Here is a 19,044-nt window from a genome sequence, read left to right on the forward strand (position 1 = left end):
GGACCTGTGTGATGTTGAGATCATGTGATCAATCACATGATGGAGGAGTCGCATGGTCTGGGCTTAAATGGCTGACTGTCAGAGCTTTCAGTGTTCATTGTTGGCCTGGAGAGAGAGCACTCCAGGAAAGTGTGTGCTAAACCTGAACCGTGGACATTGCTGCCTGTGAGCGAGCTGACCCGCGCTAGGAAAAGGACTGTTTCTTTTTGTTTCTTTGTTTTTCTGTTTTGCCCAAAGGGCCATGTTTACTTTCCCAAGCTTGGTTTATGCCGTCTACAATAACCAAGTCAATTCTTAAAGAGATAGCGTTCCGGTTATACCTCTGTGTCCAGTGAGCCGCTCTACTATAAAAAAAAAAAATATATATATATATATATATATATATATATATATATATATATATATATAAAGTTCAAAACTGTAAATAAGAGAAAGTACATCAGCGGCACTAACCCACCATCTGACATCAACTGGTTACTCTTTGCGGAGGTAGCAGGCGAACTCCGTGCTACAGCCTGTCATCCAGACTTTGGGTGCTCCTTCACGGGAATACAGTCCTTATTTCATGTAACGTTTTTCAAGAAAGAAATTGTGCGGGCACTCACCAGTCTTCAATAAAAATAAATCCTTTATTGTAAACGAAACATCCAGAAGAAGTGGTTAATGCCGGGGGAGAGCAAGCTCGCGTGAGCGGGGGAGGTCCTCCCCCGCTCACACGAGCTTGCTCTCCCCCGGCCTTAACCACTTCTTCTGGATGTTTCGTTTACAATAAAGGATTTATTTTTATTGAAGACTGGTGAGTGCCCGCACAATTTCTTTCTTGAAAAACGTTACATATATATATATATATATATATATATATATATATATATATAAAATTGGAACAGCATCCAATACCACCTCAATAGCGTGCAAAGCTCTCCCAACCAGCAGTCCAAAAAAGCCTCCAGTAATAATTTCAAAAAAAAAGAAAAGCATCACAAAAAAATAATAAAAAAGTGGACTTTATTGCCTGAGCGGCGTGGCAACGTTTCGGATACAAAATCCTTTTTCAAGCGGTGAACACATAAGTGAGACAACCCTTTATACAAAAGACATACATATCCAATTACAAAGTTCATTATATATAATATTATAAATAAATATACCAACAGTCCATAAAATGGTGTATCAGTGTGACTTATAATATCCTTATTAAATTTATTATCAGTGAACACATTACAGTACATATTGTGTGATTATGTTTAAAATTGGCTCAATGAGCAATTAGTAATTTATAAAATACCAGGTGTTCCAGTCCCTAAAATCATGATAAAAGCGGACTTACACACATAATATTGTTTTCATGCATCCCACAGTCTCCGGCGTCCTATCGCACTTACTGCGCATGTCAGTGACGTCAATATCAACAGACCCATACTGCAATAGCTCGCAGTTGCGCAGAATCACCAAGGAGACCGCGGCGCCATTTTGTTTAAGGGAAAACTGCCATATGAAGTGTCAAATCTCCATAACATCGAAATTAAACAAAAATTAAATAAAAATAAATAGCGATATGCCTAATCAACATCGTCCGGTTCTTATTCGGCAGAATAGCAACAATATATAATACCAGGAAACAATAGAGGAAGCCTTCTCATATTTCTAATGGGACAAGTACAGATGTGCCACAAGCAGGATTTAAAGGGCCAGGGCATAAGCCCAAAAAGTCATAAGGTCTGGGATACCCTCCCCAATTAAGTGGGGCATCCCATTCCTCAATCTGAATACAGAGGCATTTGGGGGCGGCAACCCCCCGCATATCTCCAATCCATTAATGACATAGCATGACCCATATCCATGGCTACATCATTTACATCCCCCGAAAGATAAATACCAACAAAAACACAAAATTGGAATTGTGAAGGGACAGTTGGCGGACCCGGGGGTGTATGAGAGGTTATCTTGTGATCCTAAATTTGCTATTTCCAGAGAGATTAAGAATATTTTGGATAGTGCTTTGGATAGAGATATTATTGATCAAGATGTATATGATTTTTTGACAGTTCAATGTCCAATCACTCTGGTGATGTATATATTACCCAAAATACATAAGTCTCTCGTACACCCTCCGGGTAGACCAATTGTGTCAGGATGTGACTCCATTTTCTCTAAGATTGGGATTTTTCTTGATAAAATCCTTAATCCGATTGCCAGTTGTGCGGAGTCCTTTGTTCGGGACACTATAGACTTCCTTGAAAAAATAAGTGATATCGAGGTGACAGGTGAGGTGATGTTGGCATCGTTTGATTTCACATCGCTTTACACGTCCATTGATCATGGCCGAGGGTTGGAGGCAATAAATAAAAAACTATTGACCACACACTATTCTGTGGAAGCTAGGGAGTTTATAGTTCAACTTCTGGAATTAGTTTTGACCAAAAATTATTTTTTGTTTGGAGATACTTTTTATTTGCAATAACGCGGGACCGCCATGGGCGCGAGCATGGCGCCCGCGTATGCAAATATCGTTATGAGTGTCCTTGAGCAGGACCTCGTCTATGTGTCCCACCACTTTTGCTATGTGGCTGCGTGGTGGAGATACATAGACGATGTCTTCCTCATTTGGACTGGGACTGAAGACATGCTACGTGAATTTCATGATTATTTGAATATGATTGATGAGACAATTAAATTCACTCTTGTATACTCAGACACAAATATACAGTTTCTGGACGTAAATGTCCGAATTGAGAATGACAAATTGGTCACTCAACTGTATACAAAAACGACTGATAAAAATGATTTATTGTTGTTTAACAGCCAACACCCGCGGAAAACAAAAGAGTCTATTCCATACAGTCAACTAATGTGAATAAAAAGGATTGCGAGTGATGCAGATTCTCTGGAAAAATCTACTGAAGTGATTTTAAAAAAAAATTCTGATAGAGGCTATCCGAAAAATCTTTTGCAGAAACAAAAGAAAAAAGTTGATACAATATCAAGAAGGGATTTATTCCAAAAAAAGTCAAAAGTAAAGGAACTTGATCGTATTCCTTTTGTGACCTCCTTTTGTGAGGAAAGCAACAAGATCGCTGATATTGTATGTAAACATTGGGGGATGTTGCATAATTGCTTACCCCAGGTGAAAGAATTTTCCAAACCTCCAATTTTTTCGTATAAAAGAAATCGCACTATTGCCTCCACCCTGATTAAATCGGATATAGGTTCCTTGAAGAAACAAGGCCAAAGTACACTTACTGGCCTTAATAGAAGGGGGTGTTATCCATGTTTGTCGTGTATTAATTGTAGCCTGATACTCAAGGGTTCCAATTTTTTCCATCCTATCACGAATGAGGAGTACAAAATTCAACATTTCTTGACATGTGATTCAGATTTTGTTATCTACTTGTTGCAATGTCCTTGTTCCTTATGGTATGTCGGTGAGACTACGTGTGATTTTAAAACAAAGAATTAATCAACACCGACATACCATAAGGAAAAAACGTATGGACCTACCTGTCTCCAAACATTTTGCGGAAAAATCTCACACTGAGAGGGAACTGCGTTTTCAAATTATAGATATGATACCTATTTAAAGGAGAGGGGGTGATCGTGTGCGGTTGCTCAAGAGAAGAGAATTGGAGTGGATAAAGAAATTAAACACTCTGAAACCGCATGGCCTTAATGTAGACTTTAAACTTAGTCAAGTTATGTGATATACAGTTTGGTTACTATCCTTTCTCATGTTATACGATCTTATGGATTAAGTAATTGATGTATTTTACATGAAAATAAGGAATAATTTTTTCCTTTTTCTTTTTTTCTTATTCCAGGTGTCCCATTCTGAGAATCGAATATTGTTAAAAAAAAAATTTTGCCTATGAAGTGACTAATTCTCTTTTTCTATATATATTTCATTGGCCTTCACATCTCTTGGCTGTTTTGGTTCTTTTTTATACTTGATATACTTGTGAAAAGCTAATAAATATAAAATATGAATATGAAAGAATAATAAACTTTGAATATCAGGAACAATTCCAATTTTGTGTTTTTGTTGGTATTTATCTTTCGTGGGATGTAAATGATGTAGCCATGGATATGGGTCATGCTATGTCATTAATGGATTGGAGATATGCGGGGGTTGCCGCCCCCAAATGCCTCTGTATTCAGATTGAGGAATGGGATGCCCCACTTAATTGGGGAGGGTATCCCAGACCTTATGACTTTTTGGGCTTATGCCCTGGCCCTTTAAATCCTGCTTGTGGCACATCTGTACTTGTCCCATTAGAAATATGAGAAGGCTTCCTCTATTGTTTCCTGGTATTATATATATACGTGGCAGATGTATATAGGACATGTGATAGTGTACAGTATAAGGATAGGACATAAGATAAGGATAATAGACTTAGTATATACTATTATAGGATAGATAGTAACTGTAGTTAGCTAAGGTGTAGGATAAGACACAGTTAATTCTTGGGGTTAGCCCACAGTGGGAAGGAGCTAATGCTAGTGAAAAGCAGGTACTTTTTGGTAGTGACTCAGATAGGCAAGTACAGTAACAAGGACAAGTTCAAGTGCAGTGGGCTGCTAGTGCCAACATGTACCTAACCTTCAAGGCAGTGGGAGGTTGTACTAGAATCCTGTGCGGATATTCCTGTAACGTTAGGAGCTCAAAACCATGTATGGAGGCTAAAGGGTGCATTGTGTTCTCTTCAATACAGGGAAAGATGGACACGGAACCGTGTGAACGAAATGTAGAAAATCCCAGGTGCGCTGCGGAACTGGATAGGAAATAAAGATAATCTAGTGATAATCCAGGAGGAACGAATGGTAGGGCTGAAGATGTGTTGTGCTCTATGATACCATGATACCATCTGATTAACTTTAACTATCCAGTAAACATTTGCTTGTTGAAATAAACTTGGTGTTCCCTGAGTTGTGTGTGGCAGCTCCTGAACATGGTGGCTTGGAGAGGCTTGCGGCCTATAAGTTCGGAGGCTAGTGGCCTATAAGTGAGTGTGATGCACCTCATAACTGACAGCACACTGGGACACTGTTTTCCTGTAAAGTGCCAGAGCGTAACAGGACAGCAGTTCGGTCATGACTACCCCTCTCAGCTACTTTACAGATTCCTGATGCATCCTTGGATGATTTGGAAAATATGAGAGCATCCAAGGTGCCATTAACACAAGGCACACAGCAAGGCACCCAAGCAGGTCCCTCTGGTATTAGAGTCAGGGATATTCTTGCTGACTATCTTTCTTTCCCCAGAGGGTTGCGTACCATGCAAATGGAGGGGAGTAGATAATTTTTGTTTAGTTAAGCTGGAAACAGAAACAATTGGCCAATTTCTAAAATTATTTTTTAAACGTAGTTTGGGACTCGTAATACATGGAGGACCCTTGACATGGGTTGCAAGCTTAAAGGGACAGCCACTTGGTGCTTCAGGATGAGGCCAATCATTTATATACCCCTTCCCACCTGCTTGGTTTCCATCTTTTTTCTCCCTTCTCTAGCCCTAAGAAGCCAGAGCTGTCAAACAGGAGAGGTGGAGACTGAGGGAAAGCAAACGGATGGGAAGGTGTACTTAGATTATTGTCAGCGGAAGGACTTTGAACAGTCATCAGGTACCGACAGGGTCCCTTTAAGTTGTTTTTGGAAAATTAAAGACTGCTTTCTTGCAAGCTCTTGTTGTTTTCCAAAAACAACCAATACCTTATTACAATGTTCATCAAACTTATTGGGTTTTTTTCTTTTTAAAAAGTGTTTACGAATAAAATTGTAATGCTTGCTCCCAACATACGTCCATTTTGTTGGTTTGTTAGTTTCTCAAATACACTTTTACCTCATGGTACAGTGCACTTGTGTTTACTGATTATTCCACATGAGGAATCACTATGCATGTAAGGATGTCAAGTGCATAACATGCATTCACCAACCACATACATATTTTGCCCTAGTGAACCACAGAAATCAGCATGGCCAATATCTATATTTCTATTAGACTTGTATTATTCTGTATGCAGTTATCTCTAATTATGTACCTTTGTATGGGAGCGATTGGGGACATGAGTGGTAACCTTTCAAGTTAACTAATTATCCAAATAACATTCCCTTTTATAGAATGATGGTGAGGTTTTCTAAAATGGCTGGCCCTCTGTAGTGGCCACCAGGCTCCTGGGAGGAAAGGAACTTAAATCCATACTGTGGCAGAATAATAATAGTGTTATCCATATGCCGATGATTACTTGGATGACATCGTGATCTTCAGCCCAGATTGGGGAAGTCACCTGCAGAAGGTCCAGGCGGTACTCGATGCACTAAAGAAAGCGGGGTTTACCATAAGCCCAAATAAGTTATCCCTCGAGAAAGAGGAGGTGAAGTATTTGGGCTACATCGTTGGAAGGGATGAGATAAAGCCACAAATAGACAAAGTGGACTCAATCTAAAAGTGGCCACAGCCAGTCTCCAAAAAGTAGGTCAGGGCGTTCCTTGGTTTTGTGGAATATTATCAGCGATTTATCCTGAACTTTGCCATGATAGCTGCCCCCTGACTCATCTTCTCAAGGGCACAAAGTTGACGATGGTCAAATGGTCCTCTGATGTGGAGATGGCTTTCCAGGAGTTGAAACTCGTCCTGTGCCAACAGCCAGTCTTGGTCACACCAGACTTCACAAAGGAGTTTGTGCTCCAGATGGATGCTTCCGAAGTCGGTTTAGGAGCTGTGCTCTCCCAGGTAAGAGATGACGACAAATACCCAGTCCTATACCTGAGTAGGAAACTCTCCTCCTATGAGAAGAACTATGCCATCTTGGAGAAAAAGTGCTTGGCCATCAAGTAGGCAATCAACACCCTAAGATATTATTTATTAGGCTGAAGGTTCAGGCTAATATCTGATCATGCACCCCTGAGATACATGGCGGAAAGGGGAAGAATGCCTGGGTAACTAGGTGGTTTCTGGTGCTCCAGGACATCACTTTCCATGTGGAGCACAGGCCAGGGAGGTTGCATGGGAATGCAGATGCAATGTCCAGAGTCCCCTGCTTAGTCAGTGAAGGTGCAAAAACCCCTGGCTTTGGGCAGAGGGGGATATGTGACAGAGTCACTGGTAAAGTGATGGAGGGGAGATACGTGTCACTGTGCATGATTGCATCAGTGATGTAAAACCAGAGTAGTTTCCTCCAGCACACTACTTGTTGAGAGGATTAAATGAGAGTTATGTTATGGGCTGGTTTTAGTGGAGTTCCATAGAGCGGGTGGTCCACCGTATCTCTATCTGCAGTGCCCTGACAGGACCTGTGTGATGTTGAGATCATGTGATCAATCACATGATGGAGGAGTCGCATGGTCTGGGCTTAAATGGCTGACTGTCAGAGCTTTCAGTGTTCATTGTTGGCCTGGAGAGAGAGCACTCCAGGAAAGTGTGTGCTAAACCTGAACCGTGGACATTGCTGCCTGTGAGCGAGCTGACCCGCGCTAGGAAAAGGACTGTTTCTTTTTGTTTCTTTGTTTTTCTGTTTTGCCCAAAGGGCCATGTTTACTTTCACAAGCTTGGTTTATGCCGTCTACAATAACCAAGTCAATTCTTAAAGAGATAGCGTTCCGGTTATACCTCTGTGTCCAGTGAGCCGCTCTACTATAAAAAAAAAATATATATATATATATATATATATATATATATATATAAAGTTCAAAACTGTAAATAAGAGAAAGTACATCAGCGGCACTAACCCACCATCTGACATCAACTGGTTACTCTTTGCGGAGGTAGCAGGCGAACTCCGTGCTACAGCCTGTCATCCAGACTTTGGGTGCTCCTTCACGGGAATACAGTCCTTATTTCATGTAACGTTTTTCAAGAAAGAAATTGTGCGGGCACTCACCAGTCTTCAATAAAAATAAATCCTTTATTGTAAACGAAACATCCAGAAGAAGTGGTTAATGCCGGGGGAGAGCAAGCTCGCGTGAGCGGGGGAGGTCCTCCCCCGCTCACACGAGCTTGCTCTCCCCCGGCCTTAACCACTTCTTCTGGATGTTTCGTTTACAATAAAGGATTTATTTTTATTGAAGACTGGTGAGTGCCCGCACAATTTCTTTCTTGAAAAACGTTACATATATATATATATATATATATATATATATATATATATATATAAAATTGGAACAGCATCCAATACCACCTCAATAGCGTGCAAAGCTCTCCCAACCAGCAGTCCAAAAAAGCCTCCAGTAATAATTTCAAAAAAAAAGAAAAGCATCACAAAAAAATAATAAAAAAGTGGACTTTATTGCCTGAGCGGCGTGGCAACGTTTCGGATACAAAATCCTTTTTCAAGCGGTGAACACATAAGTGAGACAACCCTTTATACAAAAGACATACATATCCAATTACAAAGTTCATTATATATAATATTATAAATAAATATACCAACAGTCCATAAAATGGTGTATCAGTGTGACTTATAATATCCTTATTAAATTTATTATCAGTGAACACATTACAGTACATATTGTGTGATTATGTTTAAAATTGGCTCAATGAGCAATTAGTAATTTATAAAATACCAGGTGTTCCAGTCCCTAAAATCATGATAAAAGCGGACTTACACACATAATATTGTTTTCATGCATCCCACAGTCTCCGGCGTCCTATCGCACTTACTGCGCATGTCAGTGACGTCAATATCAACAGACCCATACTGCAATAGCTCGCAGTTGCGCAGAATCACCAAGGAGACCGCGGCGCCATTTTGTTTAAGGGAAAACTGCCATATGAAGTGTCAAATCTCCATAACATCGAAATTAAACAAAAATTAAATAAAAATAAATAGCGATATGCCTAATCAACATCGTCCGGTTCTTATTCGGCAGAATAGCAACAATATATAATACCAGGAAACAATAGAGGAAGCCTTCTCATATTTCTAATGGGACAAGTACAGATGTGCCACAAGCAGGATTTAAAGGGCCAGGGCATAAGCCCAAAAAGTCATAAGGTCTGGGATACCCTCCCCAATTAAGTGGGGCATCCCATTCCTCAATCTGAATACAGAGGCATTTGGGGGCGGCAACCCCCCGCATATCTCCAATCCATTAATGACATAGCATGACCCATATCCATGGCTACATCATTTACATCCCCCGAAAGATAAATACCAACAAAAACACAAAATTGGAATTGTGAAGGGACAGTTGGCGGACCCGGGGGTGTATGAGAGGTTATCTTGTGATCCTAAATTTGCTATTTCCAGAGAGATTAAGAATATTTTGGATAGTGCTTTGGATAGAGATATTATTGATCAAGATGTATATGATTTTTTGACAGTTCAATGTCCAATCACTCTGGTGATGTATATATTACCCAAAATACATAAGTCTCTCGTACACCCTCCGGGTAGACCAATTGTGTCAGGATGTGACTCCATTTTCTCTAAGATTGGGATTTTTCTTGATAAAATCCTTAATCCGATTGCCAGTTGTGCGGAGTCCTTTGTTCGGGACACTATAGACTTCCTTGAAAAAATAAGTGATATCGAGGTGACAGGTGAGGTGATGTTGGCATCGTTTGATTTCACATCGCTTTACACGTCCATTGATCATGGCCGAGGGTTGGAGGCAATAAATAAAAAACTATTGACCACACACTATTCTGTGGAAGCTAGGGAGTTTATAGTTCAACTTCTGGAATTAGTTTTGACCAAAAATTATTTTTTGTTTGGAGATACTTTTTATTTGCAATAACGCGGGACCGCCATGGGCGCGAGCATGGCGCCCGCGTATGCAAATATCGTTATGAGTGTCCTTGAGCAGGACCTCGTCTATGTGTCCCACCACTTTTGCTATGTGGCTGCGTGGTGGAGATACATAGACGATGTCTTCCTCATTTGGACTGGGACTGAAGACATGCTACGTGAATTTCATGATTATTTGAATATGATTGATGAGACAATTAAATTCACTCTTGTATACTCAGACACAAATATACAGTTTCTGGACGTAAATGTCCGAATTGAGAATGACAAATTGGTCACTCAACTGTATACAAAAACGACTGATAAAAATGATTTATTGTTGTTTAACAGCCAACACCCGCGGAAAACAAAAGAGTCTATTCCATACAGTCAACTAATGTGAATAAAAAGGATTGCGAGTGATGCAGATTCTCTGGAAAAATCTACTGAAGTGATTTTAAAAAAAAATTCTGATAGAGGCTATCCGAAAAATCTTTTGCAGAAACAAAAGAAAAAAGTTGATACAATATCAAGAAGGGATTTATTCCAAAAAAAGTCAAAAGTAAAGGAACTTGATCGTATTCCTTTTGTGACCTCCTTTTGTGAGGAAAGCAACAAGATCGCTGATATTGTATGTAAACATTGGGGGATGTTGCATAATTGCTTACCCCAGGTGAAAGAATTTTCCAAACCTCCAATTTTTTCGTATAAAAGAAATCGCACTATTGCCTCCACCCTGATTAAATCGGATATAGGTTCCTTGAAGAAACAAGGCCAAAGTACACTTACTGGCCTTAATAGAAGGGGGTGTTATCCATGTTTGTCGTGTATTAATTGTAGCCTGATACTCAAGGGTTCCAATTTTTTCCATCCTATCACGAATGAGGAGTACAAAATTCAACATTTCTTGACATGTGATTCAGATTTTGTTATCTACTTGTTGCAATGTCCTTGTTCCTTATGGTATGTCGGTGAGACTACGTGTGATTTTAAAACAAAGAATTAATCAACACCGACATACCATAAGGAAAAAACGTATGGACCTACCTGTCTCCAAACATTTTGCGGAAAAATCTCACACTGAGAGGGAACTGCGTTTTCAAATTATAGATATGATACCTATTTAAAGGAGAGGGGGTGATCGTGTGCGGTTGCTCAAGAGAAGAGAATTGGAGTGGATAAAGAAATTAAACACTCTGAAACCGCATGGCCTTAATGTAGACTTTAAACTTAGTCAAGTTATGTGATATACAGTTTGGTTACTATCCTTTCTCATGTTATACGATCTTATGGATTAAGTAATTGATGTATTTTACATGAAAATAAGGAATAATTTTTTCCTTTTTCTTTTTTTCTTATTCCAGGTGTCCCATTCTGAGAATCGAATATTGTTAAAAAAAATTTTGCCTATGAAGTGACTAATTCTCTTTTTCTATATATATTTCATTGGCCTTCACATCTCTTGGCTGTTTTGGTTCTTTTTTATACTTGATATACTTGTGAAAAGCTAATAAATATAAAATATGAATATGAAAGAATAATAAACTTTGAATATCAGGAACAATTCCAATTTTGTGTTTTTGTTGGTATTTATCTTTCGTGGGATGTAAATGATGTAGCCATGGATATGGGTCATGCTATGTCATTAATGGATTGGAGATATGCGGGGGTTGCCGCCCCCAAATGCCTCTGTATTCAGATTGAGGAATGGGATGCCCCACTTAATTGGGGAGGGTATCCCAGACCTTATGACTTTTTGGGCTTATGCCCTGGCCCTTTAAATCCTGCTTGTGGCACATCTGTACTTGTCCCATTAGAAATATGAGAAGGCTTCCTCTATTGTTTCCTGGTATTATATATTGTTGCTATTCTGCCGAATAAGAACCGGACGATGTTGATTAGGCATATCGCTATTTATTTTTATTTAATTTTTGTTTAATTTCGATGTTATGGAGATTTGACACTTCATATGGCAGTTTTCCCTTAAACAAAATGGTGCCGCGGTCTCCTTGGTGATTCTGCGCAACTGCGAGCTATTGCAGTATGGGTCTGTTGATATTGACGTCACTGACATGCGCAGTAAGTGCGATAGGACGCCGGAGACTGTGGGATGCATGAAAACAATATTATGTGTGTAAGTCCGCTTTTATCATGATTTTAGGGACTGGGACACCTGGTATTTTATAAATTACTAATTGCTCATTGAGCCAATTTTAAACATAATCACACAATATGTAGTGTAATGTGTTCACTGATAATAAATTTAATAAGGATATTATAAGTCACACTGATACACCATTTTATGGACTGTTGGTATATATATTTGACCGGTATTTATAATATTATATATAATGAACTTTGTAATTGGATATGTATGTCTTTTGTATAAAGGGTTGTCTCACTTATGTGTTCACTGCTTGAAAAAGGATTTTGTATCCGAAACGTTGCCACGCCGCTCAGGCTATAAAGTCCACTTTTTTATTATTTTTTTGTGCTGCTTTTCTTTTTTTTTTTAATTATATATATATATATATATATTGCTCAAAAAAAATAAAGGGAACACTTAACTCCAAGTAAATCAAACTTCTGTGAAATCAAACTGTCCACTTAGGAAGCAACACTGTTTGACAATCAATTTCACATGCTGTTGTGCAAATGGAATAGACAACAGATGGAAATTATTGACAATTATCAAGACACACTCAATAAAGGAGTAGTTCTGCAGGTGGGGACCACAGGCCACATCTCAGTACCAATGCTTTCTGGCTGATGTTTTGGTAACTTTTGAATGTTGGTTGCGCTTTCACACTCGTGGTAGCATGAGACGGACTCCACAACCCACACAAGTGGCTCAGGTAGTGCAGCTCATCCAGGATGGCACATCAATGCAAGCAGTGGCAAGTAGGTTTGCTGTGTCAGCGTAGTGTCCAGAGGTTGGAGGCGCTACCAGAAGACAGGCCAGTACACCAGGAGACATGGAAAGTGCTGTAGGTGGGCAACAACCCAGCAGCAGGACCGCTACCTCAGCCTTTGTGCAAGGAGGAACAGGAGGAGCACTGCCAGAGCCCTGCAAAATGACCTCCAGCAGGCCACAAATGTGCATGTGTCTGCACAAACGGTTAGAAATCGACTCCATGAGGATGGTCTGAGTGCCCGACGTCCACAGATGGGGGTTGTGCTCACAGCCCTACACCGTGCAGGATGATTGGCATTTGATACAGAACAGGATTGGCAAATTCACCACTGGCGCCCTGTGCTCTTCACAGATGAAAGCAGGTTCATACTGAGCACATGTGACAGACGTGACAGAGTCTGGACATGCCGTGGAGAGTAATCTGCTGCCTGCAACATTCTTCAGCATGACCGGATTGGCAGTGGGTCAGTAATGTGTGGGGTGGCATTTCTTTTGAGGGCCGCACAGCCCCCATGTGCTCGCCAGAAGTAGCCTGACTGTCAGGCTTGTACGTGTGGAAGAAATGAGAATAACAATACAATACCAAAGGGTACCTGTAGTAACAGGAGTAAAAGGAAATAGGGGAGGTGCAAATATCAAGACGCTAACAGGGCGATTGGGATTATACATATCCCAAAGGTCAAAACAAAATTATTATTTGACCTGTAGCATGACATGGTGAAACTTAGTAAAAATAAATCTTTGGATTTTTTCTAAAAATTCTGCACTTTTATTGAACATCCATCATATATAACTCTTCTATAGAGTGTTTGTAGCTGTTTAATGACAGATTTCTTTATTCGAGTGTATCACAGTCCACCTTCTCTGAAACAGAACAATTCTGTCTTAAAGGCAGGAATAACTGCACAATTCTTTTGTTTGGACCCCAGAAGGAAGGTCTTGCAAAATTAGAACAAGAATTATTTGACAATTTGTGCATATTTGGAAATGACTTTGATAAAAGCGCTCCTAAAACTTGAATGGCACAAAGGGTAAAGAATGGGATTAATTGAGGAGTTAATCCACAGCAACCAAAATGTAATTTCATACCAATAAGAGGCATTGCAGTAATCATGGCAGGCAGCCCGAATGGTCATAAGAAGTGAGTAAGGTGCCCAACAAATACAGAAGACACAAACCAAAATAAACAATGATTTGGCAATTTTTTTGTCATGGGATAACTTAATAATGTGAATATTACTCGGTGGTGCACTGACACTTTGTGATCTATTAGGTTTTGTCTTCTTAGAAGATAAGTGAGGACATGGTTTAGCAGCTATTTTGATTTTTGGTAATCTTAAACCATTTTGATCAGGGTGAATGAATCCTTCTAGTGCAATATACGGTATCTGTAAGATTTCTTCTTTAGTTGAGCAAATTGTGAAAACGGAAGCTTCTCTTTTCTTTTTGCTTCGTATCTTAATATTCCAATAGATGCTCAGGTTAAAAAATGAAATACTTAACAGAGGAAGTAAAAAGTCAAAACAGGATGCCACCAGCAGAAAGTGCCAACTGTTGTAGTATGAAGGGAGACAGAGTTCCTCGGGAAAGGAGTCATCACTATTGAAATAGTCCCAGAGGAGGATAGCTGGGCTGTATACGAGAGATGACAGTATCCAGACTGCAGCCATTTTAAGCACTGTTTTGTAATGCTGTTGCCGCTGAGTGTGATATGCAACCTAAACAACAGAAGACAAGAACATTTACACGTACATAATAGGCATTATTATTGTCTGCAAAAAAATCCAGAGTGATGGCAGGAAAAATGCTGTGTAAAACGTGTATTTTCGCCTGTTTTTATCTGCATTTTTGATCCATTTCTACAATTAATTTAGCTGGGTATAAAAAAGCGGCAAAAACTCTGAAAGAATTGACATGCTGCAGATTATAAAAAATCACTTTGATGGTTCAAATCCGCAAGGAAAGAATAAGCAGCCTGTGCAAGAGATTTCAGAAATCTCATTCACTTTGCTGGTAGTGTAAAAGGCAGTGTTTTTTTTTTAGCCTTGAAATACATGTAGAACAGGGGTCCCCAACCTGTAGCTCGGGAGCCATATGTGGCTCGCGGTCCCATGAATTGTAGCTCGCGACTGTCAACCAGCTTGGTGCATTAGCTCCAGGTCTAGCAAACAGGTATGAAGAGCACATCTCAAAATGATTAATTTTGTGAGCAGCCCTGCACAGAAGTGCAGATCTGGATGCACATTTACTGGTCTTAGGGGTTTAGAGATGTTTTAGGTATGGTACGCTAGACAATGGTTATAGTCCTCAGAATAAAGCGATGCCAAAATAATTATTTTTTCTATAAAATAGCTTTTATCGTATAAAAGCACCAAAACATAAGAAAATGATATAAATGAGATATCGCTGTAATCGTACTGACCCGAAGAATAAAACTGCTTTATCAATTTTACCAAACGTGGAACGGTATAAACGCCTCCCCCAAAAGAAATTCATGAATAACTGGTTTTTGGTCATTCTGCCTCACAAAAATAGCAATAAAAAGCGATCAAAAACTGTCACATGTCCGAAGATGTTACCAATAAAAACGTCAACTCGTCCCGCAAAAAACAAGACCTTACATGACTCTGTGGATCAAAGTATGGAAAAATTATAGGTCTCACAATGTGGAGACGCAAAAACTTTTTTGCTATAAAAAGCGTCTTTTAGTGTGTGACAGCTGCCAATCATAAAAATCCGCTATAAAAAACGCTATAAAAGTAAATCAAACCCCCCTTCATCACCCCCTTAGTTAGGGAAAAATAATAAAATTAAAAAAATGTATTTATTTCCATTTTCCCATTAGGGTTAGGGCTAGGGCTAGGGTTAGGGCTAGGTTTAGGGTTAGGGTTAGGGCTAGGGTTAGGGCTAGGGTTAGGGCTAGGGCTAGGGTTAGGGATAGGGTTAGGGTTGGGGCTAGGGTTGGGGCTAAAGTTAGGGTTAGGGTTGGGGCTAAAGTTAAGGTTAGGGTTGGGGCTAAAGTTAGGGTTGGGGATAAAGTTAGGGTTAGGGCTGGGGCTAAATTTAGGGTTAGGGTTGGGGCTAAAGTTAGGGTTAGGGTTTGGATTACATTTACAGTTGGGATTAGAGTTGGGATTAGAGTTAGGGGTGTGTCAGGGTTAGGGGTGTGGTTAGGGTTACCGTTGGTATTAGGGTTAGGGGTGTGTTTGGATTAGAGTTTCAGGTAGAATTGGGGAGTTTCCACTGTTCAGGCACATTAGGGGCTCTCCAAACGCGACATGGCGTCTGATCTCAATTCCAGCCAATTCTGCGTTGAAAAAGTAAAACAGCGCTCCTTCCCTTCTGAGCTCTCCCGTGCGCCCAAACAGGGGTTTACCCCAACATATGGGGTATCAGCGTACTCGGGACAAATTGGACAACAACTTTTGGGGTCTAAGTTCTCTTGTTATCCTTGGGAAAATACAAATTTGGGGGGCTAAAAATCATTTTTGTGGAAAAAAAAGGATTTTTTATTTTCACGGCTCTACGTTGTAAACTGTAGTGAAACACTTGGGGGTTCAAAGTTCTCACAACACATCTAGATAAGTTCCTAGGGAGGTCTAGTTTCCAATATGGGGTCACTTGTGGGGGGTTTCTACTGCTTGGGTACATCAGGGGCTCTGCAAATGCAACGTGATGCCTGCAGACCAATCCATCTAAGTCTGCATTCCAAATGGCGCTCCTTCCCTTCCGAGCTCTGCCATGCGCCCAAACAGTGGTTCCCCCCCCCCCCACATATGGGATATCAGCGTACTCAGGACAAATTGGACAACAACTATTGGGGTCCAATTTATCATGTTACCCTTGTGAAAATACAAAACTGGGGGCTAAAAAATCCTTTTTGTGAAAAAAAAAATAATAATTTTTATTTTCACGGCTCTGCGTTATAAACTGTAGTGAAACACTTGGGGGATCAAAGCTCTCAAAACACATCTAGATAAGTTCCTTAGGGGGTCTACTTTCCAAAATGGTGTTTTAATGTTTAGGCACATCAGGGGCTCTCCAAACGCGACATGGTGTCCCATCTCAATTCCAGTCAATTTTGCATTGAAAAGTCAAACGGCGCTCCTTCCCTTCCGAGCTCTGCCATGCGCCCAAACAGTTGTTTACCCCCACATATGGGGTATCAGCATACTCAGGACAAATTGCACAACAACTTTTGGAGTCCAATTTCTTTTCTTACCCTTGGGAAAATAAAAAATTGGGGGCAAAAAATCATTTTTGTGAAAATATATGATTTTTTATTTTTACGGCTCTGCATTATAAACTTTTGTGAAGCACTTGTTGGGTCAAAGTGCTCACCACACATCTAGATAAGTTCCTTAAGGGGTCTACTTTCCAAAATGGTGTCACTTGTGGGGAGTTTCAATGTTTACGCACATCAGGGGCTCTCCAAACGCAACATGGTGTCCCATTTCAATTCCAGTCAATTTTGCATTGAAAAGTCAAATGGCGCTCCTTCCCTTCCGAGCTCTGCCATGCGCCCAAACAGTGGTTTACACCCACATATGGGGTATCAGCGTACTCAAGACAAATTGCACAACAATTTTTGTTGTCCAATTTCTTCTCTTACCCTTTTGAAAATAAAAAATTGGGGGCAAAAAGATCATTTTTGTGAAAAAATATGATTTTATATTTTTACGGCTCTGCATTATAAACTTCTGTGAAGCACTTGGTGAGTCAAAGTGCTCACCACACATCTAGATAAGTTCCTTAGGGGGTCTACTTTCCAAAATGGTGTCACTTGTGGGGGGTTTCAATGTTTAGGCACATCAGGGGCTTTCCAAACGCAACATGGTGTCCTGTTGTGAATTTGGATTCTGGGCTCCCCCGGTGGCTACTGGTGGAATTGAACTGGTGTTTTCATCTTCTCTGTTCACCTGTTCCCATCAAGATGTGGGAGTCGCTATATAACCTTGCTGCTCTGTTAGTTGCTTGCCGGTCAACAATGTTATCAGAAGCCTCTCTGTGCTTGTTCCTGCTCCTAGACAACTACTAGATAAGTTGGACTCTTGTCCATGTTTGTTTTTGCATTTTTGTTCCAGTTCACAGCTGTAGTTTCGTTACTGTGTCTGGAAAGCTCTTGTGAACAGGAATTGCCACTCTGGTGTTATGAGTTAATGCCAGAGTTTTAAAGTAATTTCTGGATGGTGTTTTGATAGGGTTTTCAGCTGACCATGAAAGTGTCCTTTCTGTCTTCTGCTATGTAGTAAGTGGACCTCAAATTTGCTAAACCTATTTTCATACTACGTTTGTTATTTCATCTTAATTCACCGCCAATACATGTGGGGGGCCTCTGTCTCCTTTCGGGGTATTTCTCTAGAGGTGAGCTAGGACTAATATTTTCCTCTGCTAGCATTATTTAGTCCTCCGGCTGGTGCTGGGCATCTAGAATCAACGTAGGCATGCTACCCGGCCACTGCTAGTTGTGCGTTAGGTTTAGTTCATGGTCAGCTCAGTTCCCATCTTCCAAGAGCTAGTTCCTATATATGCTGATGCTATGTTCTCTTGCCATTGAGAACATGACAGTTTGACCGGCCCACTAAAGGGTTAAAATCCTTGGCTGAGAAAGGAGAGAAATAAGAAGTCTGCTGAGAATTTTTTTTTTTTTTTTTTTTTCTCCTTCTAATCTTTGTATGGCTCTGTGTCCACCTGTTTGTAATGGATCTTCAGAGTGTAACTGCAGGTTTGAATAATCTCGCCACGAAGGTACAAAATTTGCAAGACTTTGTTTGTCATGCACCTGTATCTGAGCCGAGAATTCCTTTGCCGGAATTTTTCTCGGGGAATAGATCTGGGTTTCAGAATTTTCGAAATAATTGCAAATTATTTTTGTCCCTGAAATTTCGCTCTGCCGGAGACCCTGCACAGCAGGTCAGGATTGTGATTTCCTTGCTCCGGGGCGACCCTCAAGACTGGGCTTTTTCATTGACACCAGGGGATCCTGCGTTGCTCAATGTGGATGCGTTTTTTCTGGCCTTGGGGTTGCTTTATGACGAACCTCATTTGGAGCTTCAGGCAGAAAAAACTTTGATGTCCCTATCTCAGGGGCAAGATGAAGCGGAAATTTACTGTCAAAGATTCCGTAAATGGTCTGTGCTTACTCAGTGGAATGAGTGCGCCCTGGCGGCGACTTTCAGAGAGGGTCTCTCTGATGCCATTAAGGATGTTATGGTGGGGTTCCCTGTGCCTGCGGGTCTGAATGAGTCCATGACAATGGCTATTCAGATCGATAGGCGTTTGCGGGAGCGCAAACCAGTGCACCATCTGGCGGTGTCCACTGAGAAGTCGCCAGAGAGTATGCAGTGTTGTCGCAGAAAAGTTCTGACTGCTCCGTGATGAGGCCTTGTGCCTTCTTTTCCCGTAAATTTTCGC

At 40.5% G+C, this 19,044-nt stretch overlaps 1 protein-coding gene across 1 annotated transcript in view; it reads right to left on the minus strand.

The window, feature by feature from the left end:
* Positions 1 to 13,589: 13,589 nt before the first annotated feature.
* LOC143783298 (histamine H3 receptor-like) overlaps positions 13,590 to 19,044 on the minus strand; it is a 35,000-nt gene continuing 29,545 nt past the window's right edge. The window contains exon 4 of the mRNA XM_077271704.1: positions 13,590 to 14,348. Within this exon, the coding sequence (XP_077127819.1) occupies positions 13,590 to 14,348 (759 nt within the window). The remainder of the gene's footprint in view (positions 14,349 to 19,044) is intronic.

This window comes from Ranitomeya variabilis, chromosome 6 (assembly GCF_051348905.1).
Source record: "Ranitomeya variabilis isolate aRanVar5 chromosome 6, aRanVar5.hap1, whole genome shotgun sequence".
NCBI lineage: Eukaryota > Metazoa > Chordata > Amphibia > Anura > Dendrobatidae > Ranitomeya > Ranitomeya variabilis.